General features: G+C 44.2%; 1 protein-coding gene across 12 annotated transcripts in view; it reads left to right on the top strand.

Annotated features, from left to right (window-relative positions):
- huwe1 (HECT, UBA and WWE domain containing E3 ubiquitin protein ligase 1) overlaps nucleotides 1-23886 on the top strand; it is a 36427-nt gene extending 12541 nt beyond the window's left edge. For 4 of the 12 annotated variants that reach the window (XM_061074851.1, XM_061074845.1, XM_061074848.1 and 1 more), the window contains 57 exons: nucleotides 189-434; nucleotides 908-1041; nucleotides 1127-1239; nucleotides 1331-1513; nucleotides 1619-1835; nucleotides 1928-2050; nucleotides 2145-2382; nucleotides 2705-3097; nucleotides 3583-3705; nucleotides 3816-3911; nucleotides 4422-4691; nucleotides 5020-5172; nucleotides 5284-5411; nucleotides 5509-5590; nucleotides 5818-5994; nucleotides 6119-6670; nucleotides 6815-7010; nucleotides 7146-7313; nucleotides 7430-7578; nucleotides 7654-7741; nucleotides 8165-8388; nucleotides 8486-8697; nucleotides 8823-9005; nucleotides 9446-9612; nucleotides 9690-9829; nucleotides 9966-10041; nucleotides 10291-10389; nucleotides 10592-10719; nucleotides 10809-10968; nucleotides 11406-11634; nucleotides 11744-11922; nucleotides 12012-12101; nucleotides 12242-12402; nucleotides 12507-12549; nucleotides 13346-13714; nucleotides 13944-14154; nucleotides 14520-14644; nucleotides 14732-14952; nucleotides 15101-15492; nucleotides 15676-16333; nucleotides 16441-17158; nucleotides 17247-17359; nucleotides 17861-18017; nucleotides 18121-18254; nucleotides 18465-18678; nucleotides 18774-19012; nucleotides 19711-19813; nucleotides 19964-20113; nucleotides 20219-20464; nucleotides 20558-20675; nucleotides 20767-20907; nucleotides 20997-21284; nucleotides 21455-21560; nucleotides 21780-21897; nucleotides 22332-22513; nucleotides 22774-22964; nucleotides 23072-23886. In XM_061074851.1, coding sequence (XP_060930834.1) covers nucleotides 189-434; nucleotides 908-1041; nucleotides 1127-1239; nucleotides 1331-1513; nucleotides 1619-1835; nucleotides 1928-2050; nucleotides 2145-2382; nucleotides 2705-3097; nucleotides 3583-3705; nucleotides 3816-3911; nucleotides 4422-4691; nucleotides 5020-5172; nucleotides 5284-5411; nucleotides 5509-5590; nucleotides 5818-5994; nucleotides 6119-6670; nucleotides 6815-7010; nucleotides 7146-7313; nucleotides 7430-7578; nucleotides 7654-7741; nucleotides 8165-8388; nucleotides 8486-8697; nucleotides 8823-9005; nucleotides 9446-9612; nucleotides 9690-9829; nucleotides 9966-10041; nucleotides 10291-10389; nucleotides 10592-10719; nucleotides 10809-10968; nucleotides 11406-11634; nucleotides 11744-11922; nucleotides 12012-12101; nucleotides 12242-12402; nucleotides 12507-12549; nucleotides 13346-13714; nucleotides 13944-14154; nucleotides 14520-14644; nucleotides 14732-14952; nucleotides 15101-15492; nucleotides 15676-16333; nucleotides 16441-17158; nucleotides 17247-17359; nucleotides 17861-18017; nucleotides 18121-18254; nucleotides 18465-18678; nucleotides 18774-19012; nucleotides 19711-19813; nucleotides 19964-20113; nucleotides 20219-20464; nucleotides 20558-20675; nucleotides 20767-20907; nucleotides 20997-21284; nucleotides 21455-21560; nucleotides 21780-21897; nucleotides 22332-22513; nucleotides 22774-22964; nucleotides 23072-23174 — 11217 coding nt within the window. In that variant the 3' untranslated portion in view covers nucleotides 23175-23886. The remainder of the gene's footprint in view (nucleotides 1-188; nucleotides 435-907; nucleotides 1042-1126; nucleotides 1240-1330; nucleotides 1514-1618; nucleotides 1836-1927; nucleotides 2051-2144; nucleotides 2383-2704; nucleotides 3098-3582; nucleotides 3706-3815; nucleotides 3912-4421; nucleotides 4692-5019; nucleotides 5173-5283; nucleotides 5412-5508; nucleotides 5591-5817; nucleotides 5995-6118; nucleotides 6671-6814; nucleotides 7011-7145; nucleotides 7314-7429; nucleotides 7579-7653; nucleotides 7742-8164; nucleotides 8389-8485; nucleotides 8698-8822; nucleotides 9006-9445; nucleotides 9613-9689; nucleotides 9830-9965; nucleotides 10042-10290; nucleotides 10390-10591; nucleotides 10720-10808; nucleotides 10969-11405; nucleotides 11635-11743; nucleotides 11923-12011; nucleotides 12102-12241; nucleotides 12403-12506; nucleotides 12550-13345; nucleotides 13715-13943; nucleotides 14155-14519; nucleotides 14645-14731; nucleotides 14953-15100; nucleotides 15493-15675; nucleotides 16334-16440; nucleotides 17159-17246; nucleotides 17360-17860; nucleotides 18018-18120; nucleotides 18255-18464; nucleotides 18679-18773; nucleotides 19013-19710; nucleotides 19814-19963; nucleotides 20114-20218; nucleotides 20465-20557; nucleotides 20676-20766; nucleotides 20908-20996; nucleotides 21285-21454; nucleotides 21561-21779; nucleotides 21898-22331; nucleotides 22514-22773; nucleotides 22965-23071) is intronic. The other 8 variants (XM_061074853.1, XM_061074849.1, XM_061074857.1 and 5 more) reach the window with 7 other exon arrangements.
- Nucleotides 23887-26945: the final 3059 nt, after the last annotated feature.

Genomic DNA, 26945 nt, shown 5'->3' with positions numbered 1-26945 from the left:
TCGTGATATTTTTTTCTGCATTGTATTTCTTTATCTCAACTGAACAACATAATTGCAATTTTGAGTGCTAAACTTTAACTAAGTAACTTATTTCAATCTACTTTCCCCTGGGCAGTTAACTTATAAAGATTTATAAGTTTGCCGAATTTAGACTGAAACTCTTCGCCTCTAAATTCTCTCTCTTTTAGACTCTTTCTCATGAGCCTAAGGTACTTCAGGAAGGCCTGTGCCAACTGGACAGTATTCTGACGTCTCTAGAGCCACTTCATCGACCTATCGAGGTGCCTGGGGGGTCTGTGCTTCTCAGAGAACTGGCTAACGCGGGCCATGTCACCGACGCAACGTTATCAGCCCGTGCAACACCTCTTCTTCATGCACTTACCGCAGCACATGCCTACATCCTCATGTTTGTCCATACTTGCAGAGTTGGACAGGTAAATATAAATGTATATTCTTACCAAACTGAATTGTTAACCCCTCACCTTTTGTAATAACATATAATCACTTGATTACACAAGTTGATTGCCGCCCATCTAATGTGATTTCTCAACAAAAACGGGCCACGTCAGTATTACTGTAAAGGGAACAAATATCTATGCAGCCAATTATCTGATGTTATTTATTTGTACTTAATTTATATCAATTTGTAGCAATAACGTATTTATAGGCTTTGTATTTGTAAGAATTACCCTTTTTCTAGCAAGACTTTAGCTCTAGGATTGAATCTATTCTTCTTAACCCTTGATTGTGATAGATGGTCACTTGTGTACAAGTTACAATTAAGAACCAGTTTCTGAGAATTAATGATAATTGTATTTTCTTTGTCAAGCTGTGATGGGGTCTTTTTAATTTGTGATCATCATAGGTTCAGCAGGTCTGAATGTTACATTTTTCTTTTTCTGAACAGAGTGAGATCAGGGCAATCTCAGTCAACCAATGGGGCTCCCAGCTTGGATTGAGTGTTCTCAACAAGCTCAGTCAGCTTTACTGCTCTCTGGTGTGGGAGAGCACTGTGCTGCTGTCCCTCTGCACACCCAATAGGTGAACCTTTTTTCCTATATCCTCTTTATTTTAACTGCACAGCCATATCTTACCTTCTTAACACCTCCTTGCCCTTCTCCAACAGCCTGCCACCAGGATGTGAATTTGGCCAGGCTGACATGCAGAAACTTGTGCCCAAAGAAGAGAAGCCATCTAGCAGCACTGCAGCACCTACTGCCTCTGGCTCCAGGCGAACTGGTAAGATAACTTGAACTTAAACTAAATACATCAGTGTCATATTATGTTTCTTGAAAATTGTACACACTCTAAATCTCCTACCTTTATCTAGCAGAAACTGAGACAACGTCTGTGGATGCATCTGCTGGTGGACTGTTGGAAGGCATGGGCCTAGATGGCGACACCTTAGCTCCCATGGAGACAGACGAACCCACTGCAACTGACCCTAAGGCCAAATCCAAGCTTACCCCAGCTATGGCAACCCGCATCAAGCAGATTAAACCGCTACTCTCTGGTGAGATAATATTCATAACACATATTTTTATGTCTTTTCATATTTTAAGTGATTATTCAAAACCAAGAATTAATTATCTAACTTGCCTTCTTGTGACATTTCCAGCTTCATCTCGACTTGGTAGGGCTCTGGCTGAGCTCTTTGGCTTGCTGGTGAAGCTGTGTGTGGGCTCTCCAGTCCGCCAACGCCGCTCCCACCATGCCACAAGCACTGGCACCACCCCCACACCTGCTGCCCGGTCCACTGCCTCTGCTCTGACCAAGCTCCTCACCAAGGGTCTGAGCTGGCAGCCCCCACCCTACACACCCACACCTCGCTTTAGGTAAGGACAGACTATTCCTATCACCTACATGCCATTTTTCTCCACAGGCACTGTACACTGGTTACATGAAGTGTGCTTTTTTTCCCTTGCAGGCTGACATTCTTCATCTGCTCAGTGGGCTTCACATCTCCCATGCTGTTTGATGAGAGAAAGTACCCCTACCACCTCATGCTGCAAAAGTTCTTTTGCTCTGGGGGGCATGATGCCTTATTTGAGTAAGTTCCATTATGTGTCGTGACATGTCAAAACATCAAATGTTGTTTGATATCCAAAATATTCAAATTTATTGGTTGGTTTGCTTTTGTACAGGACATTTAACTGGGCCCTATCAATGGGTGGGAAGGTGCCTGTGTCTGAGGGTCTGGAGCATACTGATCTACCAGATGGGACAGGAGAGTTCCTTGATGCCTGGTTAATGCTGGTGGAGAAGATGGTGAACCCAAGCACTGTGCTGGACTCACCCCACTCCCTACCAGCTAAAATGCCCGGAGTCACACCAACTATGCCCCAGTTCAGCGCCCTGCGGTTCCTCATAGTCACCCAGAAGGTCAGCATCAACAATGTCAGAAACATAAATAAAATGGATAGTGACTAAAACATGTAGTTTAGCCAAATCAGACACAATTAAACTGAATATGCCACTTTATAAAGATGAGTTTGGAAATGGGATTTGAAAATGTAAAGAGTCAATGTTAGGAATGTCTGGTGGGAGGGAGTTCTAGAGGTGGGGAGCAGAGCGGCGGAAAGCTTTAAATCCCATGGTTGTTAGAAAGGGCAGGTGGTACAGTGAGGTGGATGGAAGAAGAAGACCTGAGGGTGTGTCAATGTGCAATATACTATTATTATAACACTTTCTCTTCCTCATCAAGGCTGCATTCACGTGCATCCGTAGTTTGTGGAATAGGAAGCCGCTGAAGGTGTATGGAGGCAGGATGGCTGAATCCATGCTGGCCATCCTCTGCCACATCCTTAGAGGTGAGCCAGTTATCCAGGAGCGCCTGACCAAGGAGAGAGAGGGGACAGTGCGTGCGGATGATGAAGGGTCTTCTTCTTCTACTACTACTACTACTACTACTACTACTACTACTACTACTACTACTACTTTGGCCCCCACCGGGGCCCCTGGAGCAACAACGACAGCTGGAGAGCCACCAGCACCAACTGTACCAGCTGCTGGGGGGCCAGCAGGAGGATCAACTGATGATTCTTCCAATCCCACCCCCCGCCGTGAACCCCAGGTCAACCAGGCGCAACTTACACAGGTTTGTACGAAATGTATCTAGACTAATGTGTCAATTTTAAATAAAACGAAATATAATCATAAATATTAGAAAATTAAAGAAAAAAGTATGCAAAAACAACTGGGGACAGATAACATACATTGGTAATTTCATCCTTCATTTTGGTATTAAATTATTTTTGTATTGGTTGTAGTTTGACTGGAAGCTTTTCCTGCTTTGGTTTATTCATGCAGCTTTGTCTATATTTTCAGCTTCAGTTGCCGTTAAAGATTGCGATTTTTACAGCACAGGTTTACTGCATAATTTCATATCAAGTGGGCCATATAAACAAGAAGCAAAAACAGGGTTTGTTATGTAACAGAAAGATATGGAGGGCGACAGATGTGGTCTTCATTCAGAAAGAGTGAAAGAAATATCCATATCCTAGCCCCCTTTTTTTTGTACTTTATTCATGCCATCTCTGTTTACTCTGTAATGATGACTTCCTCTTTTGTGTTCTGGTTTAGTTGATGGATATGGGTTTTTCAAGAGAACATGCCATGGAGTCCCTCCTGAACACCAGCACCATGGAGCAGGCCACAGAATATCTACTTACACACCCCCCTCCACTTCTTAGTGGAGCAGTAAGGGTAAGACTTCCTGAACAGAAATGCACATTTGTTGTAAATTTCAGAAGTTATCTCTGGTTATCAAGTTATCATGTCTCTGGTGGCTGACATGTGTACTCTTACTCTTCTAGGACATGACTATGTCTGAGGAGGATCAGATGATGAGGGCCATTGCCATGTCTCTTGGGCAAGAGGTCAGCATGGAGCAGCGTTCTGACTCTCCTGAGGTGCGTCCCTCTCATTGCGCAAATTACATCGGGGAACACTGTTTTGCTACAAACCATCTGTTGTAGGGCTGCACGATATTTCCAATGTATCATCCCCATGTCATAAACATGCGCGATATACGTATCGCAATAGACTGCTGTCAATGAATGGAGAGCCAGAGGAGATGATGCACTTATAGACTCAGAGAGGAGCAGTAAATTACTGAAGGAGCCGGTATGAGCTTTAACATCCAAACGTGTATGAGAAGACCCTAATTTAACGCTGTAAGTGGACTGAGTGGCACTGGGGCCGGGCAGTGCACCTTCTCCTCAGGCTGTGGAGCTGTCCCTGCGTCCGTAGCCAGAAACTCTTTACGTTTATTTATCGCAAGTCATCTCGCCATGGCTATAATCAACAAGGTTATCGCAAGTACTCCTAATATAGTGCTGCCCTAGTCTGCTGCTAAATGAAATGAAAATGATAACTTTTAATTAAACAGTTGAGAGATTATGGTTATTTTTGTTCCTCAGGAAGCAGCACGTCGGCGTGAGGAAGAGGACAGGAGAGCAAGGGAACGGGCAGAAGAGGAAGAGGCCCGCTGCTTAGAACGCTTCATGGAGGCTGAGCCCCTGGATCCCCAGGAGCTGCATACATTCACCGACTCCATGCTGCCTGGCTGCTTCCATCTTCTGGATGAGCTGCCTGACACAGTCTACAGACTCTGTGACCTGTTGATGACTGCCATCAAGAGGAGTGGCCCAGAATACAGAGATCTCATCCTTGGTCAGGTTGTTCACCAGGTGAGAGGATGAATGCGTGTTAAAATCATTTGTGCTTTTTTGACCGTACTATATGTATAAAGAGACAATGAGTAATTGGGCTTTTGAATGTTTTTCATTTAATTCTTTTTCATTCTTTAATCAAGGCACTGGTCAATTACACAACTCATTCTTAGCTTAAATGTCTTAGTGAGAGTAAAAAATGCAGATTTCCCTTGGGCGTACAATTAATAATTGTGTCTGTATTTGTAATTAAGTTATTTAAGAGTAAATGTTCAAATTAAATACCTGATGTTATCTTCATTTCAATTTGTTTGTACCAGTCTAATTGCATTCATGTTGTGTGTAGGTGTGGGAGGCCGCAGATGTGCTGATCAAGGCGGCTGAGCCTCTGACAACCAGTGACACAAAGACAGTGGCTGAGTGGACTAGACAGATGGCCACACTGCCCCAGGCCTCCAAGCTCGCAACACGAATTCTGCTGCTCACGTTGCTCTTTGAGGTAACAGAAACACACCCATAGAAAGTTAAAGCCTTGTAATGTCATTCTTAGAGGATGAAATCATTGTTCATCTTCAAACCCCTATTTATCATTTGTTTTCTGCTCTGAAAGGAACTGAAGCTGTTGGGTGCCAGAGTGGTGGAGAACAGTGGGATTCTTGATTTGCTGATTAAGCTGCTTGAGGTTGTGCAGCCCTGTCTGCAGGCTGCTAAAGAACAGAAAGACATCCAGACACCAAAGTGAGTTTCACCCAACACACCAATCTTCTCTTGTTCTCATCTCGTCATTAGAGATCCAATTTTTGTGTTATTATGTATTAACATGATTTTTTTGCAGGTGGATCACCCCAGTTCTGTTGATCATTGACTTCTATGAGAAGATGGCAGTCTCTTCAAAGCGCAGAGAACAAATGAACAAGGTACTAAGTTGCAGAGTATTATACTATAGTATTATACTAAATATTTAGACCTAGTTACAAGCATAAGTATAGACAACTACTTAGCGATAGAGTAAAAAAGTCTGTCATATGGTTGTAAGTTGGTACTTAGTGGCACACATGATATTTCACTGAAATGAAGTCATTTTAAGGTGTTGTAGTCTCATGCAACTCTTTGTACAAATTTTCCAATTCTCTCAACCTTATAGTATCTCCAGCCCAATGGAAATAACTGGCGATGGTTTGATGATCGCTCTGGCCGTTGGTGCAGTTACAGTGCATCAAACAACAGTACCATCGACTCGGCTTGGAGGGCTGGGGAAAGCAGCGTCCGCTTTACAGCTGGACGCCGTAGATACACTGTGCAATTCAACACCATGGTGCAGGTATATACAAACACAATCAACTTTCAGAGAAACACAATCAACTGCCAGAGAATACAAAGAATAGAGAACTTTAAAAAATAGCTTAATTTCATGGTTGATTGACTAATTCCACACCTTTTGACAGGTAAACGAGGAGACCGGTAACAGGAGGCCAGTGATGTTGACTGTCCAGAGAGTGCCACGCATACCCAAGCCTGCCAAGGCTGGTAGCATTACCGACACTGAGAGAGAAGAGGCAGAGAAGAGCAAAGCAGAGGAAACTCAGACCGACCTAGACTCAGGGGCAGCAGTGGAGATGAGTGCTCCAAAGGATGATTCCAGCCAGCTGAAGGAGACCACCACAGGCCCCTCACCTGCCCCAGAGTCGGATCACTCTCAGAGCACAGATATTGTTGTACAAGGCCTGAGTGAAGACATGACCACCGTTCTTATTCGGGCCTGTGTCAGTATGATTAGTGTTCCTGTGGACCCAGACACCCTCCACGCCACCCTGCGCCTGTGTCTGCGCCTGACACGCAATCATCACTATGCTATGATGTTTGCTGAGTTAAAGAGCACACGGATGATTCTGGGGTTGACGCAGATCTCTGGCTTCAATGGCTTCACCCCACTCGTTACTCTGCTGTTCAGACACATCATTGAAGATCCAGCCACACTGCGGCACACCATGGAAAAGGTTAGTCTAATCACAATTTTGCAGTAGTAAAAGATGCTTGCGGGTAATTTATCAGCAATTCGTTTTTGCTGAATATTGCATTTTTTGAATCATAGCTTTAAGTTGTTGAATAACAAAAACACTTCCTCAAAACTGTTGCAATAGGTTGTGAGATCAGCTGTGACCAGTGGAGCAGGCAGTACCACCTCGGGTGTGGTTTCAGGCAGCCTTGGTTCCAGAGAAATCAATTACATTCTTCGCGTCCTGGGCCCGGCCGCCTGCCGTAACCCTGAATGCTTTGCTGAAACCGCCAGCAATTGTGTCCGCATTGCTCTGCCTGCACCACGTGGAGCTGGCACTGGTGAGAATGCAAGCTAATAGGGGCTAGCTGTAACATTTGGTCATACTTTAAATGGGTTCAACAGATTTATTTAGCTCTTAAATTGTGTCTCAATATTTCAACGCCTATAAACACATACTGTATCTTTCTCTACAGCGTCTGATGATGAGTTTGAGAACCTTCGAATTAAGGGGCCCAATGCAGTGCAGCTGGTGAAGACCACTCCTCTGAAACTCTCCCCCTTACCTGCTATTCCTGACACTATAAAGGAGGTCATCTATGATATGCTTAATGCTCTGGCTGCCTACCACGCGCCAGAAGAACGTAAGGAATGCTAACAAGATCCTGACAACTACCAATTTGATAAGTGTATATGCAATTTTAATGAAAGTAGGCATTTGACCATTCCAGCTAAGTGTTTGCTTTTGTGTGATGCACAGCGGAGCGTCCAGAAGAACGTGCAGCAGTTGTGCCTGGTGGTCAAGACCTGTGCCAGATATTGCAGGATGTTGGTGATGATGTTTACCAGCAATACCGACTCACCCGGCAGGGCAGCGACTTCGAGTCCCAGTCTGCTTTCCATATCAATGTGAGTCTCAATGACATGTAGTCCAGTTAATCTTGCATATTAAAACATGACATGTATTATCTCATTGAATAATAGAGCCGTGTCTCTTTGTCACAGACTCAAGTGTTTGCTGGTGATGGAGCTGTGGCTGAGTCTTCTCAATCTGGCACACCACAAGGAGAAGGTGAGACTAAATATATTTTTTAATACAAGACAGGTTTAAAGTTACTGCCCTTGTATGATACTCTTATCTCTCCTTGTACTGTTTGATTAGCTGTCAGTCTGATAGCTTTCTTAGTGTCATTTATGGCAAAGCGGTATATGGTATGGTAAAAACGTATTAACAGTGTAGCAGACAAGCTCTGTCAGTCATAGTTCAACTGTTTTATCTTGCCAACATAATAATTGGACGAAAGTGCCAAAGCAAAATGCTCTGTTTCATTAATTTAATTTTCAGCCCTAAATAAACAGTTAAAATGTGCTCCACACATGTGTAAAATACATTTTAAAGTATTGCTTGATTTGGGTTATCTTTTAGGCAAGACCGTCCCCCATATTGTTATGTGATCTGTACATGATATTTGTAATCTATCATTCTGTTTCTCAGCCTCCACACCAGAAGAGATGCGGGAGGAGAAGAAGGAACAGGAGGGAGAGAAAGGCACAAGCTCAGATGAGGGTAAGGCAGCCAAGGTAAAGGCAAGTAAGCCTTTGATGCCAACCTCCACCATCCTCAGACTGCTGGCTGAACTGGTGCGCTCCTATGTTGGCATCGCCACATTAATTGCCTCCTACTGCTACACTGCTGGACAGTCTGAACTTATTAAGGAGGTGGGTACTTAAAATCGAGTCAACCATTCACATCTCCATTTTAATGCATTCATTTAAGTTTGATCTTAACTCTTTTCACCACCCTACCACCTAACAGGATTGCAGTGTTCTAGCCTTTGTACTGGACCACTTGCTGCCCCACACCCAGAATTCAGAAGACAAGGACACCCCAGCCCTGGCACGTCTCTTCCTTGCAAGCCTGGCAGCTGCCGGCACAGGCACTGATGCCCAGGTAGCCCTTGTCAATGAGGTGAAGGCGGCCTTAAGTCGAGCACTTGCAATGACAGAAGGCCCTGAAAAACACGCCAGGTAAGCGACATAAAAAATATTTCAGGCAACCTCATATTGATAATATAAGCCCTGATGATTAATCATTTCCATGGATGTGAACAAACCCACCACTCACTGTCTGACTTGCCACATCTTTTTCACAGGCTTCAGGCAGTGATGTGCATCATCAGCACCATCATGGAATCATGCCCCTCCACATCCAGCTTCTATAGCACAGCAGCAGCCAAGACGCAACACAACGGCATGAACAACATCATAAGGCTTTTCCTTAAGAAAGGACTGGTAAACGACTTAGCCCGTGTGCCTCACAGCTTGGATTTGTCCAGGTATGACATTATTACACCATATTCATTTAAATGAAATTACTAGACTAGGGGCCTTTGCATTACAAAAAGTGATTTGTGGATTAAGAAGTTAAACGGGCCCCTATGGTGCATGTCCTAATGATCCATCCATGTTAACTAGTATATCATTTTCTTCTTGCCTGTTGGTGCATTACTGCATATCTTATCATATTATCACCTGTAAATCAGTAGGGTTGTGTATTTCCATTGGCAGGCAGTGTAAAATATCACCAGCATGTATACGGGATAAACAAAATGTGGATCCACCCAGAAAAAGACGGAACTTGAAACTTATTTCACAAAAACGACAATCGATCTTGAGGGCATAATTCTGTTTCATAATCATGTTGGCTTTGCCAAAATTATATTGTGCCATAAAATCTGAAGAAAATGACTCGACATTCTTCCTCTTTATCATTTAGTCCCAACATGGCCAACACAGTGAATGCTGCCCTGAAGCCTCTTGAGACTCTATCCCGTATTGTGAACCAGCCCAGTAGTCTGTTTGGGGGCAAAGGAGGCTCAAGCAAGAACAAGACTGAACATGATACTGTGGGCACTGCCAGGGACAGCAACAGCAACACTCAAGGTATTGAGTCAGATGAGGTATTTCAACACTCTAGATCTAGGGATTGCAAATGTGCTGATGTCTGACATGTATTCCAGGAGAGTCTGGTGAGGCAGAGCCAGTAGAGGGCAGCCACAGGGTGTCTGGAACAGACACCGACCTGATGGACGGAGAGACGGAGGGAGACACTGTAGTAATCGCTGGTCAGCCAGAGGTTCTCAGCACACAGGCTATGCAGGTGATTGCCATTTAATTACACACAATACTCATTGTATCTCACTACATCACTTCTACTGTAACCGCTGTAATTACTGGCCATAACATAAAAGCAAATATGACCAAAGGTATTTTTGCATCATTCCCTGTGCTTTTAGGTAGAGAATGAGTTGGTGGACCTGATTGATGAGCTGCTGGAAAGAGATGCTGGCACTGTCAACAGCACTATTATAGGTAAGTCACCTATAGATGAGGTAGATGGTAAAGAAGAGGTTTGAATATTTAGGTTCAAAGATTTCCACAAATCCTCTGTGCTATAGGTGCTTAACATAAAAAACACAATTAAGTGCAATCATGGATGTTCATTATGAAGTTAAATAAACTGTTAACTACCAAGAACCATTTATGACCAATTAATATGGTTAAACAGTTAAAAAAGAATTGTATAATAGTGTAACAATTGTTGTCTTTTCTGTCAAATAGTGGGAGGAAGCGGTGAAGATGAATCGCAAGAGGATGTTTTGATGGATGAGGCTCCTTCAAATATTAGCCAGACATCCACTCTTCAGGCAAACCGGGAAGGTAAGACATTAAAACATCACAACGTTAAAGAAAAAAAACAAGACTGAAGGTGTTGTAATGCTTTACCAATTATTAAGCCTCTTGTGGAACATTCGTCATATTTTTTTAATTTTGTGATTTATACATAAGATTTGACTGGGACTGACAGCTTCTCAATATACTGTATATACTATAACAACTGTGTGGTTCTCTCTTCCATCAGACTCTATGAACATCCTGGAAGCAGAGGATGAGGAACACACTCAGGAGGAAGATTCTAGCGGCAGCAATGATGATGAAGACAGTCAGGATGAGGAGGAAGAGGAAGAAGACGAGGAGGAGGAGGAGCAGGTATGACTTAATGCATTTAGGTTAAATAAGCAATTTTTTCTTCTCGCTCATCCTTTAAACTGACGATATTACTGCTACTCTCCCTCAAGGATGATGAGGAAGGAGATGAGGATGATGACGATGAAGGTTCAGAGATGGAGTTGGACGAGGACTTCCCTGACATCAATGCTGCACCTCACATTCGCTTCGAAAGGTTTGACAGAGACGATGACCTCATCATAGAGTTCGACAACATGTTCTCCAACAACGGTATGCAGCATCATTTAGAACCAACCATTACTATTGTCAAATTAATTGTAATTGATTATTCGCCCACAATGTCAATTTGAATCAATAAAAAAATTCCATCATACTTTTACATTAAGTCTGCTTCACAGCACAAAATACCTTTTTGACAGCAGACATTCTGATCTTATCATAGCAGACTGGAAAATCTTTTGTTAATAATTGCTCAGTTGCTGGAAGTGTTGCCGTAAGCCATGCCGGTGTGCCAACATGCACAATACCAGGACCCTGGAACTAGCTCACCTAAAGGAATTACCATTGTTTTTAATGTTTATCAATCACACGTGTGCTTATCCTATCCTGCAAAATTAGGCAAAATCTCTGCTGTTGAAAAAGGTCTGTCAGATAGTAAGTGGCTCTGCCTCCCTAATGTCTGCCTACTGTTTTCTGTTTTCCATCAGCTGACATCCCTCCTTCCCCAGGGAACATCCCTAGCTCCCATCCACTGATGGTGCGCCATGCTGACCACGGTTCCCTCACCCTAGGCGTGGCAGGCACAAGCAGCCGCCTAGCCCAGGGCATGGGTCGCAGTCAGCGGACACTCCGCCAGCTCACTGCTAACAGTGGACATACCATCCATGTCCACTACCCTGGCAATCGCCAGCCCAACCCACCACTAATTTTGCAAAGGTAAAAGCATGTTATTTTATTGGCTTTGTTAAATAATATGTTTTGCAACATCTGCTTTGAGCAATTTAACTATTTAAAATATCTGCTCATCTTCTACTCCCTTCTTAAGATTGTTGGGTCCCAGTGCTGCAGCAGACATTTTACAGTTGTCCAGCTCTCTGCCTATGCAGTCTCGCGGCCGTGCCCGCCTTTTGGTTGGAAATGAAGACGTGCACATCATTGCTCGCTCTGATGATGAGTTGTTGGATGATTTCTTCCATGAGCAAAGCAGTACTGGGGGACAAGCAGGTGAGTTTGCCCTAATACATGATTTATTTATTTTTTTGGTTAAGTATTTGCCTTCGAATTTGTAACTTTTTTTTTCTTTGTCTCTCTAGGCACCCTCTCTAGTATTCCCACTGCCTTAACTAGGTGGACTGATGAGTGCAAAGTGCTCGATGCTGAGAGTATGCACGACTGTGTTGCAGGTAGGTTTGTTGAAGCTCTGAAGATTAGTATCATTATAATGTGCTACAGTATTGCAGGGGTTTCCCTACAGATGTACACAGACCTTTTTAATTTACAGCCCAAGCCAAGGATGAGTAATAACGTCTGTGTTTTCTTTCAGTTGTGAAGGTGCCTATCCTGCAGCATCTAGAGAGTCTGCGTGATGAGGAACTGGAAGAGCGTAGAGAAAAGAGGAGGCGGCAGCTGGCGGAGGAAGAGGAGTCGAAGCAAAATGAGAAGAGGGCTTCTGGAGCAGAACAGGCCAGGGAACAGAGCCTGCAGGTTAGTAAATAGTACATTTACTGGGAATCTGACTATTTACTTTTTAGAAATACAACTGTGAGGTCAGTTTATTTGCTAATGTCTGGTCTTGTTTTTGTCCGTAGGGTTCTGGATTAGGGACAATTAATGGTGCAGACAACACTGCAGGTACTGAAATTTGTATATATAAAAAAATAAATGTATATATATATAAATCATTTTTTTTGATGGTCAAATTATCCAGCCTGTCTAATATGGACAGATCACAGTGATGAGCATCCAGAGGCAAGTTGCCACCAAAGCGTGCTGTGGGATGAGGTAGTAGTTTGTATAGTTTTAGGATCACACCAGATCTGGGAGATAACTATACAGTCTACTGTCTTTCTTAAAGCAACGCCATACCAGCTCGGCAACTTCATCTGCTACAAAGGAAATCCACTCCTACTTACTTGTAAAAAACTCGTGTGTATTTATCAAACTCGTCTCTAATGTACAGGGCTGTCTTAAGTACCCAACTCCACATATTAACATTGTATCTCATGTGTAATGCTGTATGTATGTATCTTGTGCAGAATTGTTATTCTACACGTGGCTGTGCTGTGGTGAGGTAGTAAGTTGTGTTGTTGTTGGGGATCAGGATTGTGCACCCCGTTCAGGAGATAACTATACAACTTACTGCCTTCCTCAGCAGTGGCTATTGCCTTCTGGGAAGATAATGTTCTGCTCTGTTAACAATTGGTTACCATCTTGTATCGTGAAAATGTTTTCATAATTGTTAAATAATTAAGGGCCCAGTTAAACATTGAATATTAGTAGCCATTAATAACCTCTGAAAAAAGCTACTCCGAACAATTATTTAGCATAATTTTCAGAACAAAAATCTATAAACCAGTAATATATAGTTCATGAAAGTATAAAAACTGTACTTCTGTCTTCACACAAGTTTTCTGTATGGATCTTACAGAGGGTGAGCAGGCTCAGGGTGGAGCAGTGTCATGTCTGGACCCACCCAGGGTCTCAGACGGTTTCCTCACTGCTCCCCCATCTGGAGAGGTCACCCCCACAACACCTGCTTCTCATGAGCAGGCTCTAGTCTCCTTGGAGACTGCGATCAGTCAGCAGGTCCACCAGCCAATCGCTGACCTGCTATTGGCTGAGTCGCATGCCAGCTCACTGGCTGCTCTGGCAGGGGCAGCCCTTCCACCCATGGCGGCAGCTGACAGACCAAACAGTGAAGCGGAGGCATCTCAGATGGAAATGTCCCCAGCACCCACAATCGGTGAGAGAGTCAGTGGAGGCGTAGGAGGAGGAGCGTTGGATGAAGGCAGGGAAGGTAGATTAACTTTGAAAACTCTCTTTCTACAGACTAGCCAACAGTGAGGACAAGCATCTGAAATATAAACAATGTTGTTGATCTTGGTCGAAGCTAGATCCGTCCTAAAAAAGTTCTGAGCACTGAAAAACAAATCAGTGACCCATGGAACTTTACTACAGTGCATTTACTGTTATTTCCTCACCCTTCCCCTTTATGATTTTATTTTTACCTTTTACTTTTTCCTCAGCCTCCCTAAGTCCAGACATCGTGGAGACCTCCGAGCCTGCAGTAGTGGGTGTGTCACAACTGGAAGGGTCTCCCATGGATACCAGCAGCCCTGCCTCTGCCACTCAGGAAGAAGCTGCTCCCATCCCTGCCCAGTCCACCCAGCTCTCTCAGGAGCTTTCTGGTAGTGGGGAGAGTGGACTGATTGACAGGCAGACAGATGCAGAGACTGGGTGTGTAGTATGTAGCATGATTTCTCACCCAAGGCACATTAAAATCAATACCATGTTTTCTTTTTATCCATTAGATAACAATAAGTTTAGTTAGTTATTCTTACCGCCCTCTCTTTGCCAGCATATGCAGAACATGCTTTAGTCTGATGCAAATTTTTTTTAATAAAGTCAAAATTCATTATTCCAGCTGGTTGCCCTGTCTGTGCATCAAATACATTTTATCTCTTTTGACGCTTTTTAAGAATACTTAATAAAACTGATTTTTTTTCCCCAGGGATTGTAAGCACATTAACACTGTAAATCATAAATATTTCATCACACACACTTTTGCTTACTGATAACCTTTTTTCCTTTAATGTTTACAGCCCGACTTCTGTGTCATCCCCTGGGGAAATGATGCCCAGGAGTGACAGTGCTGACAGCCAGTCTCAGGCCATTCAGGAAGAGCCCCTCCCATCAACCAGCAATGAGGAGGAGGACCCACTTGCAGGTAGAATTAATTGCTACCCTTATTATATATATTTAAATTTCTAGCCATATAACATTTCATAATGTGTGATGGTTTTTACCTTGGCAGGCATCAGTCTGCCAGAAGGTGTGGATCCCTCTTTCCTGGCAGCTCTTCCTGAGGACATCCGCCGAGAGGTGCTGCAAAATCAGCTTGGGATCAGACCACCCTCCCGTCCTCCTGTTGCCACCAGCCTGCCTTCCTCTACTCCACCTGTACTCGGAGGACCAGGGATTACAGAGGTCAGCCCCGAATTCCTGGCGGCCTTGCCACCTGCCATCCAGGAAGAGGTGAGAGACTTCTCTGAAATAATGAAAGATTACAGTAGACTAAAGGCTTAATTACAAATCTACAAGCTTGACAAAAAGATAATAAAAAATAAATCAACAAGTTTCAGATTTGCATTGCTGTTATTAAACATTCCATTGGTCAACTTAGGTTCTTGCTCAGCAACGGGCAGAGCAGCAGCGCAGGGAGCTAGCCCAGCAGCCTACACAGGGAGACACACCTTTGGATCCAGTCACCTTCATCCAGACGCTGCCTTCAGAGCTCCGACGTAGTGTCCTGGAGGATATGGAGGACAGCGTGTTGGCTGTGATGCCCCCAGATATTGCTGCTGAAGCCGCCGCGTTGCGTAGGGAGCAAGAGGCACGTCAGAGGCAACTGATGCATGAGAGGCTGTTTGGTCATAGCTCTTCGTCAGCCCTATCAGCCATCTTGCGCTCACCAGCCTTCACAAGTCGGTTAGGGAGCAATCGTGGCGTCCAGTACACCCGGCTGGCTGTGCAGAGAGGAGCAACATTTCAGATGGGGGGAGGAACTAACCACAGGTGAGAGAAGATATTCATCACTTGAGAATCCAAATGCTTTTCACATTTTTTGTTTGATCCCCAAAAACGAAATAACTAAATATAGGCATTAGAAACTTAAGAAAAGTCTTTTTTTCTCTAGATGTTCTTGATAAACCATTATTGATAGATGATAAACTGAATGTGTTTGTTTTGTTTCCTCAGACCTTCCAGTTCAAGCGTAGACTCCTTGTTGCGTCTGCGCGGTCGGTTGCTGCTGGACCACGAGGCCTTGTCCTGCCTGCTGGTTTTGCTTTTTGTGGATGAACCGAAGCTTAACACCAGCCGTCTGCACCGTGTGCTCAGGAATCTCTGCTACCACTCTCAGACACGTGGGTGGGTCATTCGCAGCCTGTTATCCATCCTCCAACGCAGCAGCGAAAGTGAGGTGTGTGTTGAGTCCTCGCGTCTCGAGGACTCCCGTGGCAAAAGGAGCATCCAGGGAGGCTGCGGAGGAAAAGGTTCCGCTACGTCCTCCCTCTCCTCTTCCTCCTCGTCTTCGTCATCCTCATCATCCTCCTTAGAGTTACTGAACAGGGTGGAGTCTCGCAGCTCTAACCAGCTTTCCTGGCTCTCTGTTTCTATGGACGCAGCTTTGGGCTGCAGGACAAACATTTTCCAGATTCAGCGAGTATCGGGTAGGAAACATGCTGACCGTCACTCAGGTGGGGGCTCTGCAGGATCTGGAACACTGGGAGGACTTGCAGGTGCTGCTGCAGGTGTCACGTGTGCAGGTGGTGGAGGCTCCACTGTTCACATCCACCCGCAAGCTGCGCCGGTGGTCTGTCGACATGTGTTAGACACACTTATCCAGCTAGCTAAGGTGACAATCCAGCTTCTTTCATCCACCCCTGACACATAATTTATTACATATTCAATTCTAATAGTTAATTAAGTTGATTAAGTTTGTTTCCTGTCTACCCCCTGCAGGTGTTCCCCAGCCACTTCACCCAGCAGCGGTGTAAGGATCTGTCAGCATCGTCTTCTGACCTGGACGCACGTCTTTGTCTGGGCTCCTCCGGGGGACTGGGTGGTGGTGTGAACACCAGGTCAGGGACGCAGTCTCAAAGCAACCCTGGCCCTAATGTCTCCAACACACAGAACTCCTTTGGCTCCTCTGCTATTAATCCCCAGTCCCTCGGCATTTCCACTGATTTCTGGGACCTGCTGGTCAAGCTGGACAACATGAATGTCAGTCGCAAGGGCAAGGCCTCTATGAAGACCGTGCCTCTAGGGGGCAGTGCAGAGGCTGAGGGGTCCCAGTTCAGCTTGGAGACATCCCCTCTAGGCCAGCTGATGAACATGCTGTCTCACCCAGTGATCAGACGGAGCTCCTTGCTCACTGAAAAGCTGCTACGCCTGCTCTCCCTCATATCCATTGCCCTGCCTGACAATAAGGCCACGGAGGTGCTTGCTGGACACCCCGCCCCACAGGCTTCCCATGTGGCAACCAACTTAGGAGCCACAGCTGCAGTCACAACACAGGGCACTGTATCTGTATCTGTGGGCTCTACCCAGCCAATTGTGGCAGGCCTAGGGGCCTCTTTGGGAGCTTCAGCCCAGGGTACATCCTCAGGGAGTGTACCAGCCTCCCAAACATCCTCTACAACAATCTGTATACCCACATCCACTGGAACAACCTCTACAGGTAATATTGATTTATTCCAAAATATGATGTAATCTGTTAATTTAAACATTAAATTGTAAAACTGAATTTAGTAGATAATGATGTACAGTTTGGGGGGGTTCCAAAATAGGGAAACAGAGGGGCACTCTTACCAGTTCAGAGAGTGACAACAAGATGGCCTCCAGTGGACTCACAGAGAAACAGCTTCAACTTTCTGTGGAGGTATGGAAAAGTTGAAAACTGTTTTCTCCCATGCTGTCACCATGAAATGTGTGAATTTCCATTACTGCTCATGGAACTATGAGCATAACCGGAATGGCATGAATTGTGTCCATGTTTGTCCCCGTTAGTTGTATGGGTGGACAGAGTATTATGACTGGACTGTGACATCCATTAATCAAACACCAGTCTGTCTGGTTAGTTGTACAAACCAAGTTTCAGCTATATTAAAAATAAGTAGAATTAATTGTTGAACCCGAACAACAGAAATATTTTGAGTGGCCACAAGTCTGTTTTACTAGCTAGACAGATGATAGAGTCCAATAGTGATCCAGCATAGGTTATATTGACAGAGACTTTTGTCTCAGACACAAAAAGCTAATTTCTCATGATAAACATTCATAAAGCAATTTTAACATTTACTGTTTTCAACAGAGGCCAATTGATCTGTTTTCTGTTTCACCTTTCTACTTTTTTGTTAATACTCTCCCTTCTCCTTAAAAGGTCTTGACATCTCACTCATGTTCAGAGGAGGGTCTGGAGGATGCAGCTAACATTCTACTGCAGCTTTCAAGAGGAGACGGTACCACCAGAGACACTGTACTCAGACTGCTGCTCAGTGGAGCTAGACACCTTGGAAACACTCTATGCAAACAGATCGGTTAGTGCTGTGAGACTACACCGATACTAGTTATCACCCCCTAATTCAAGTGAATACAGTTTTCTTTACGTTTTGATTTGAACATTTTCTCTCTCTCTCTCAGGCACATTGCTGGCTGAACTAAGAGAGTACAACTTGGAGCAGCAGAAGCGGGCGCAAGCTGATTCACACTCCCCAGATGCCCCGCCTGAAGATCCCTCCATCACGGGCAGGCTCAGGGGCAAGATGCCAAGCAGGTTAGCTAGTTATGACCCTGGTTGCCCAGTGCCACTAGGTTGTCAAGCACACAACTCACAGTCACTGGGCTCTCTAAAGGGACTAGCAGACTGACTTTATTTGAACTAGTTTGATTTCCCAAAGTAATGCTGCATTATATTATGACAGTGTCTATTTTAACATGAAGTGTCCCAAAACTACAATTTCCTTTACCTCGTATGCAATTGTTGGCTTGGGCACAGGTTTGACGGCTCGGAGAGTGTAGTCATTGTGGCTGCACAAAAACGCACACTTGGGGGACGAGAACTACAGCTTCCCTGTATGAGCTCACTGACCTCCAAGACGTCGACGCAGAAGTTTTTCTTGCGAGTGCTGCAGGTCATCATCCAGCTCCGTGAGGACACCCGGCGCGCCAACAAGAAAGCCAAACAGACGGGGCGATTAGGTAAGATGCTGTTACAGTATTCTTGATGCATACATTAATTATCCTGAATATCTACAGAGTGATATTAACCCTATCCTCCCTCTCTGAATGCCCAGGCTCCACCAGTTTGGGCTCAGCCAGCAGCATCCAGGCTGCTGTGCGTCAGCTCGAGGCTGAAGCTGATGCCATCATCCAGATGGTGAGAGAGGGTCAGCGGGCACGCCGCCTCCAACAGGCCCCCTTACCCACCGCCTCCTCTGCCTCTGCAACCGTTGCCGCCGCCGGATCCTCAGTGGCATCCCCTTATGCTCCCACTGGTGCTGCTCCCCCTGCTGGCACGGCTGCTGCTGCCACGGTTAGCATGGCTACACTGACAGCGGGCATACTCCTACTTACACACTGCACACACATATTTTTAGGAGATAAAGTGGACAACAGAAAAACAAACCTGTGGTGGTCATCAAGGTTTAATGCTATGAAGTACAGCTACTGACATGCAACATATTTAATTTGTTTTTTGCCTCTATGGGCTTTGTGCATTTTTAAAATTCATGAGCTAAGCCATTACTTGCTGTGTACATCTGTCCTGTTTTGCAAAAATAGCTGTAGTTAACATTTAATATTGTATTTCATTGAATTGTGAACTCAGCAGAGAGCCCTTCTCAAATGGTGTATTCATAGTGACAATGTGTCCACTACTGCCCTGACAGATGTGTCAGAGATCCACTACATCCTATGCCAGTGTCTTTTAAACAACATTTTTGACTGTTGAAATGATCTGTTTGTAAATGTCCTGCCTGCTTCAAACAGTTTTTGTTTTACTGATGTGTTTGCTGGCTGACATGGCTTCATGCTTTTGGCCCCTCCTCCTTCCCTACTTGGTCCAATCCCTGCACCTTTTGTAGTGGATCATGAAAGTGACATTTTGCATGGCATTAACAACCATAATTGACTACTGAAGAAAGATCTCTGTTAATTCTTCTGTGTTTTTTCCCTCTGTTGTTCATCCTCTGTCACTGCTCTATCTGCTCCTTCCTGAATTATTTTCTGTAGTCCGAGGTGCAGTCAATGTCAGAAGCCCAGGCAGCCCAGAGAGACGACTCTCCTATGGATGTGGACCAGCCCTCTCCTCTAGATCAGGACCCTGCGCCTCTGGGTATGATTATAAACAACTAATAACTGTTCACACTGCTAGAGAGTATTAAAACACCTGATGATTTGTAAATTCCTCCAGCATCCACTGAGCACAATTTTCATTTGATCATTGATGATCTAATTCAGTGTGGATTGTAAATACATTTTCTAGATGAAGAAGGAAACAGCACGTCAGAGAGTGAGGAGAAACTTCCAGAACTCCCTCTGCTCAGTGAGCAGCTTTTGTTGGATGAGCTATGGGACATGCTTGGGGAGTGCCTGAAAGAGCTGGAGGAGTCCCATGACCAGCATGCTGTACTGGGTAAGTGGAACCCATTTCTCTATGCCTAGTGTGATTTACATTGTATTGATATCAGATGAAGCTAGTGATTTGTTTCCCTCAAGATAATTTTCTTTGTTTCCTCAGTTCTCCAGCCTGCTGTGGAGGCCTTCTTCCTAGTGCACGCCACTGAGCGAGAGAGCAAACCTCCAGTGAGGGACACCCAGGAGAGTCAGCTCTCTCACATTAAAGATGAGCCTGCTCCGCTGTCACCAGCCCCGCTTACACCTGCCACACCTTCATCCCTGGACCCGTTCTTTTCAAGGGAACCATCCTCCATGCATATCTCATCCAACCTGCCACCAGACACCCAGAAGTTCCTTCGATTCGCCGGTGAGCCTGAGCAACTTCACTAATGCCAATGAAGAAGCTTTGATTGCATGTGTCGTGTGCTGTATAACAAGACTTGTCGTTCACCCTTTTTAGAAACTCACCGCACAGTGCTTAACCAGATCCTGCGCCAGTCCACCACTCACCTGGCTGATGGGCCATTTGCAGTATTGGTGGACTACATTCGAATCCTGGACTTTGATGTGAAGAGAAAGTAAGGGGGGATTGTTTTACACATCTGTCCTACACTGTCTAATAGCCTCTTCAAATTACTGACCCTCTGGTGCTTCTTACCATATCTGCAGGTACTTCCGCCAGGAGTTAGAGCGTCTGGATGAAGGCCTGAGGAAGGAGGACATGGCTGTGCATGTGAGGAGAGATCACGTGTTTGAGGACTCCTATAGGGAGCTGCATCGCAAGAGCCCTGAGGACATGAAAAACCGACTGTAAGTCCATTACCCCTTTGTCCACCTGCAGGGCCTCTCAGTTCCGAACCACTCAACATAAATCATACTCTGCTCACGTCTCACTACAGGTACATCGTGTTTGAAGGAGAGGAGGGTCAGGATGCTGGTGGCCTGCTGAGGGAATGGTACATGATCATCTCTAGGGAGATGTTCAACGCCATGTACGCCCTGTTCCGCACTTCACCAGGCGACCGTGTCACATACACCATCAACCCATCTTCTCACTGCAACCACAACCATCTCAGCTACTTCAAGTTCGTGGGTCGTGTGGTGGCTAAGGCAGTCTATGATAACCGGTTATTAGAGTGCTACTTCACCCGCAGCTTCTACAAGCACATCCTGGGCAAGAGTGTCAGGTATTTGAGCTACTGTCAGTCACACTGAAGTAATGTAGTTGTTCAAGACATGTTTCAACTACACCAAACCTCCAACAAACCAAGTGATAATGATCACTATACTAAATGATTGGTAAGCTATATATCTTTTCATTGACTATGTTACTAAATGTATTTATGTGGTCTTCCAGGTATACAGACATGGAGAGTGAGGACTATCCATTCTTCCAGGGCTTGGTCTACTTGCTAGAAAATGATGTGTCCACACTTGGCTATGAGCTGACGTTCAGCACTGAGGTTGGTGTCTGTTCTCTAAATGTTCCAATTAACTTGAAGTACTAAATCTATTGTCATTCTTAACTGTTGTGGTTGGGCCTCAAGGGCTTGGTTCCCACATGCTTTATGTTCACATAAAATTGGGGCTAAAAGTGTCATTAAAATAACTGGCAGTAAAATGTGAAGCTGAAATTCTGTAAGATGTGACACTGAAAGTTTCCATTTGCTCTCTGTGTGAAGGTCCAGGAGTTCGGCGTATGTGAAGTGAGAGACCTCAAGCCAAATGGAGCCAATATCCTGGTCACAGAGGATAACAAAAAGGAGTACGTGCACCTGGTCTGCCAGATGAAGATGACAGGTAAGACTCACCAAATCTATTATTTCCTACAAGGAGCCAGGCTCTATTGTTGATACATAATAATATCTGTAATGAAAACAGTCAGTGGAGATGGAATCATCTATATCTTGAAATGTACAGATGTCATCTTAAATGTTCAGGGCAGATATTCTCAGAGATGCACATATAAAGCACTAGGTGGCAGCCCTGGTAAATGTTGCACTGATCAATATTCAGCAGCCATCCAGTGGTGCTTCCGTCTCTAAGATGGCTGATTTATCATAACCAACATCCTCCAGCTGCTGCTCAAACACATTATTCAGTAAAGTATTACATTTTCCGCTGCTTAATTTAAAAATGATTGCCATCGAATTCAATTAAAAACTGTTGGTTGCATGCCTCTCTTCACTATTACAGAAAGATCCCTGAGTGAATTCTAAACCCTTGTTTTCTAGGTGCAATCCGCAAGCAGCTGGCAGCCTTCCTCGAGGGATTCTACGAGATCATCCCCAAGAGGCTGATCTCCATCTTCACTGAGCAGGAGCTGGAGCTGCTCATCTCTGGCCTACCCACTATTGACATTGATGACCTGAAGGCCAACACTGAATATCACAAATACCAGGCCAGCTCCATCCAGGTATGGAAGAGTTTGCACAAACAACATTTATTATGGAAATGAAAACCCACATCTAAATGTTGTGAGAAACTGAGTCAGATTATGTCCACTTCTTACGACTGTTATCTTCATATTGTTTGAAATCAGGTGAAGCTGTTTTTATTTAGGTGTTATTGCTCATGCTTTTCTGCTTCTAGCCTTTAACTGTTACTCCTACAGAAAAAAATTATTTATTTATTTATTTATTTATAACTCATGCGTTCCTTTTTTTCCAACTTTAGATCCAGTGGTTCTGGAGGGCCTTGCGTTCCTTTGACCAGGCGGACCGGGCTAAGTTCCTACAGTTTGTCACTGGTACGTCCAAGGTTCCCCTCCAGGGTTTTGCTGCTCTGGAGGGCATGAACGGCATCCAGAAGTTCCAGATTCACCGTGACGATCGCTCCACTGACCGCCTGCCATCTGCTCATACCTGGTACACACCCTTCAATACAATCTAATAATCAATAATCGTATTCATCCTGAAATGAACAGTATTGTGAAAGTGTTACTTACATTCTTTGACCTTTTCTCTTTCTCCAGCTTTAACCAGCTGGATCTCCCAGCCTATGAGAGCTACGAGAAGCTGAGACATATGCTGCTGATGGCCATTCAGGAATGCTCCGAGGGATTCGGACTGGCTTAAACTATGAGACTCTTAACAAACTCAGACATGCAAACAAACAGTTGATTTAGATTTGCCTACTCCTGACACATTCACACTGATAACCTTTGAAACACACACACTATCATAGACATTACTGGATTATTTGTTGAATGGGCTAGACTTACTGGTTTCTATTCCATATAAAACAGATAAAACCAGCGAGTGACATTGCGTACAACACAGAGAGCCTCATGTTAATGGCAAAATGCAAGAGTGGATTCAGAGGATAAAACATGGACTAATATAAGAGACATTTTCTTCATTTAGTTTGATTTCTCTGTACAAAAGGTTTGGGAGTTTGTTATGTTTAATCTTTTTTGTTCTCTGGTTGTGTAAAAAGAAAAAAGATAATGTTGTTTGAACAGGATGGTTATAAAACCTTTGGGGAAAAATAATGGTGGTTTCTTGTTGCTAATTTGTGACCTCATAAGCCTTGACGACGGGGAACCTTTTTATGGGGGGTATATGGACAACTTGAGAAGTTTTGGAGATATTCACAAAAATGCACTTTTCAAAGTTTTGTGGCATTTTTAAGGAAGGATGGTACAAAAAAATGAAGAGAAAACCTGAAGGAGTTGGAAAAAAACCTTAACCATAAATTCTAGAGTATTTTTGGCTATTAAATCGCTGACCCAGCCTTGAGCCTTTGAATCGGAGTGGAATAACTACATGAATAAATGCATAAACTTGCGTCCATTGTCTCTTTGAACTGTTTTACCTGCAGTGAATTCGTAACATCCAAACTAAATATGTCACTTCTGAACTTAATCCTCAAAATACTTGGACATCGCGCAAAAGAAACTATATTCTATTTGGTAATACTATTGGCAGGTTATCAGTGATGCTGTGACAAGTGAAATCAATCCCACACCTCGTGCTCACACTGATCCTGGCAGTGAATCAGACAAACTGTCACTCAGGACAAAATCACTTAGGCACTGTACAGCTTTTGTGTGATGACTGATGCCGTCCCGGAGCACGTTCCTGATGCACCGCCTGGAGTCGGGGGCTGGTTGGTTAGGGAGCTCAGTGCAGTCATTTTTTTTTTATGCTGCCACTGACCCAGTCTCCCCTACAGTCTCAAACAAATCTCTGTACCTGTGATTATGTCCCCACCACCCAGTGTCCCTTTGCAGCTTTTTCAGTACTGATGGGCCAAAGAAGACAGGGACAACCAAGTGATTTCTAGTCATCGTACAGTCCTCTGAGGGTTGTTTTTTTCGAGGTATTTGTGGGGATAAATTCATGATAACTGATATTAAAGTGTCTTGGAACATCTTACTGGGAAACCTATAGGAACAGATTCATCAGGCTAGCACGGTTACCTCATATCTGATTATTCAAATACATTTTATAATTTTAGATTGTGTTATAAATCGTGAAATGTAAAACATGCATTTACCTGGCAGTTTCACTTTGTAAAGTATTTGATAACTAGATTGAACCTCAGAAGAATAGCATACCTCGGCCAAGGGCCAACAGTCCCCTTAAAGTCAATAAAACTGCTCCAAATTGGTCACGCTGATAATATAAGTCCCCTAATTGTGCCATCAAGATCCATGAATTATTCCCTAAGCAAAAAAAAAATACGGAAATGTTCAGTGGAGAAATAAAAGAATCTTGGATCTGCCTCAACACCAAAACTAAATGAGTTATTTCCTGGCCAAGGTCATATCCCTCCACCAAGTTTCATAGAAATCCCTTCGGTATTTTTTCAAATCCTGTTGACAGAAGTGGTCCTGTTGTGTTGTGAAGGCCATTTTCATTTAGAAATGCTAAAATTGAACACTTGGTAATTATTTAGAATATAAAAGACCTCAGAAGTGCTAGTGCAACTGGTTCTTGGTATCGTTATAGTCATATAACTTGTCCTGGATATGAATAATCTCTTATACAAAAAAAACACTGTCAACTTTCCAACCTCATAAGGTATTCAATATTATGTAGTTTGAATAACAGTAGCCTATGTTCTCGTACTGTATGACAAAAACACCTTTACATGGAAAAAAAAAGTATAAGATGCTCCTGTTCTTCTTGGTGACAGACTTGAATTCCAAGTTTACTGGACTCAATGTGGGACTAGAGAACCGACCACACTCTAACACTCCCATAGCCCTCGCGTGTCTGCAGTTTGCACCTGCTGTTGCCTCTGTTGCTCTCCCTCCTCCCCTGTGTACTCCTCTTCTACCTGCTCCTGCGTGCTGCGTTTGTTCTGCTCGAGGAGCCACTACAACCCTGGGAATCCCAACCCCACCGCTGCTTCGTCTCTGACCCTCCCCCCCACTGACAACCTGCATACCAGTTGCAGAATGGGGAGCGTCCATGTCTGATTTAGTGTGTGGCGAGGCATGATAAATGAAATTACAGTGCTGTCATGCAGGGATTTCAGACCCCACACTAAGCCCTGGTTTTACAGTACATTGGCCAAGCCAGGTCTTTGTGGGGCCCCCCCACCTCCATTCATGTACAAAGCACAGATGCAATCTCCTCCCGGCCTCGCTTGATTTACAGATCCTGGAAGCATCTGCTGCAATTAAAGGAGAAACATAATCAGAGAAATATTTCACAATGCATTTCCTCACTGACGGGTCGACTTCTCTGAGATGATATTAAGATTTCCTCTTTATTATCTTGCAGCTGGGGCTGAATATTTATCCTGTGGATGTGTGGGGCAAATAGACATATCAGTGTTGTGGCTCAATGAGCTGCTGCACTGCACTGTGTGGGCCTCTCCACTGGGTGGGGATCATTAGACTAGCCACAGTGAACAGGATGTTCCCTGTCAGACGTTCTCCATGTCACTGCGTTTTCCACCGAAGTCACTGGCACTGCTGTTTTCTATTTCATGCTGGAGGAGGCAATTTAAGGCTGTTGCCAGAACCTAAATAATTTGTGTTTGGCCACTGATGCCTTTAATATGCATGTGAGTACCACTGTGACACACATTCCCAATCCTCAGCCTTCTTCCCCATTAAACCACATAAGAAATACAAGATATATCTTAAATGATAGTGGAACTGAACAAGAGTGTGTGTGTGTGTCTGCTACACTGAAAATAAAAACTTGTTGTGCAGAGGTAACGGTGATCAATGCTCATCAGTAACAGTGGAGCCGAGGAGGAAATGAAGGCCATTAATAATGACTATGTTGTGTATGAGCCAGAAAGATCTCAGGGTGATTTGTTTTACTTGTGCTGTCTTCAGTGCCTCTGGAATAAATCACAATATTACAATGCTCACAGGGCAAAATGATGAGGTCCTTTTTTTTTTTTTTTTTTAGCAGAGCTGAAGAGTGCAAAGGAACCAAATCAGTTCATTAGAGTAATTGGTTGAATGTTTCCAATTTGCCACAGAGATCGTTGTACTGGACAGAATTGATGGTGGCGCTTACTCTGCGATTTTTTTGCCCTCTCCTCAAAAAATGTCACGAACCTCCAGATCCTTCCAACGGACGAGGTGAGGCCGGGTGAATATGAACGGGTAAACAGCATCGCTATTTACAGCGTGTGAGCGGCACGCTGACAGCTTGTTATTGTTCCTCCCCATTAATTCACTGTGGTTTATTCATGATAGATGTTCCAAATATAAGATATCCCAGTGGAAACTTTGCAACCGGAGACTTGCGCTGTTGTGGTGGTTTTCCAGCTTTTTCATGTTTTTCTCATAGGTTTTTTTCTGTAGTGAGAGTTTTTCTCGAGGCAAATATTATGCAGGAGGAGCCCGACGTATCGAGGTGGACAGGATGCGGCCC

This window comes from Limanda limanda, chromosome 7 (genome assembly GCF_963576545.1).
Source record: "Limanda limanda chromosome 7, fLimLim1.1, whole genome shotgun sequence".
NCBI lineage: Eukaryota > Metazoa > Chordata > Actinopteri > Pleuronectiformes > Pleuronectidae > Limanda > Limanda limanda.
Note: the sequence above shows the minus strand (reverse complement) of the source record. Positions and strands in the feature narration are given on the sequence as shown.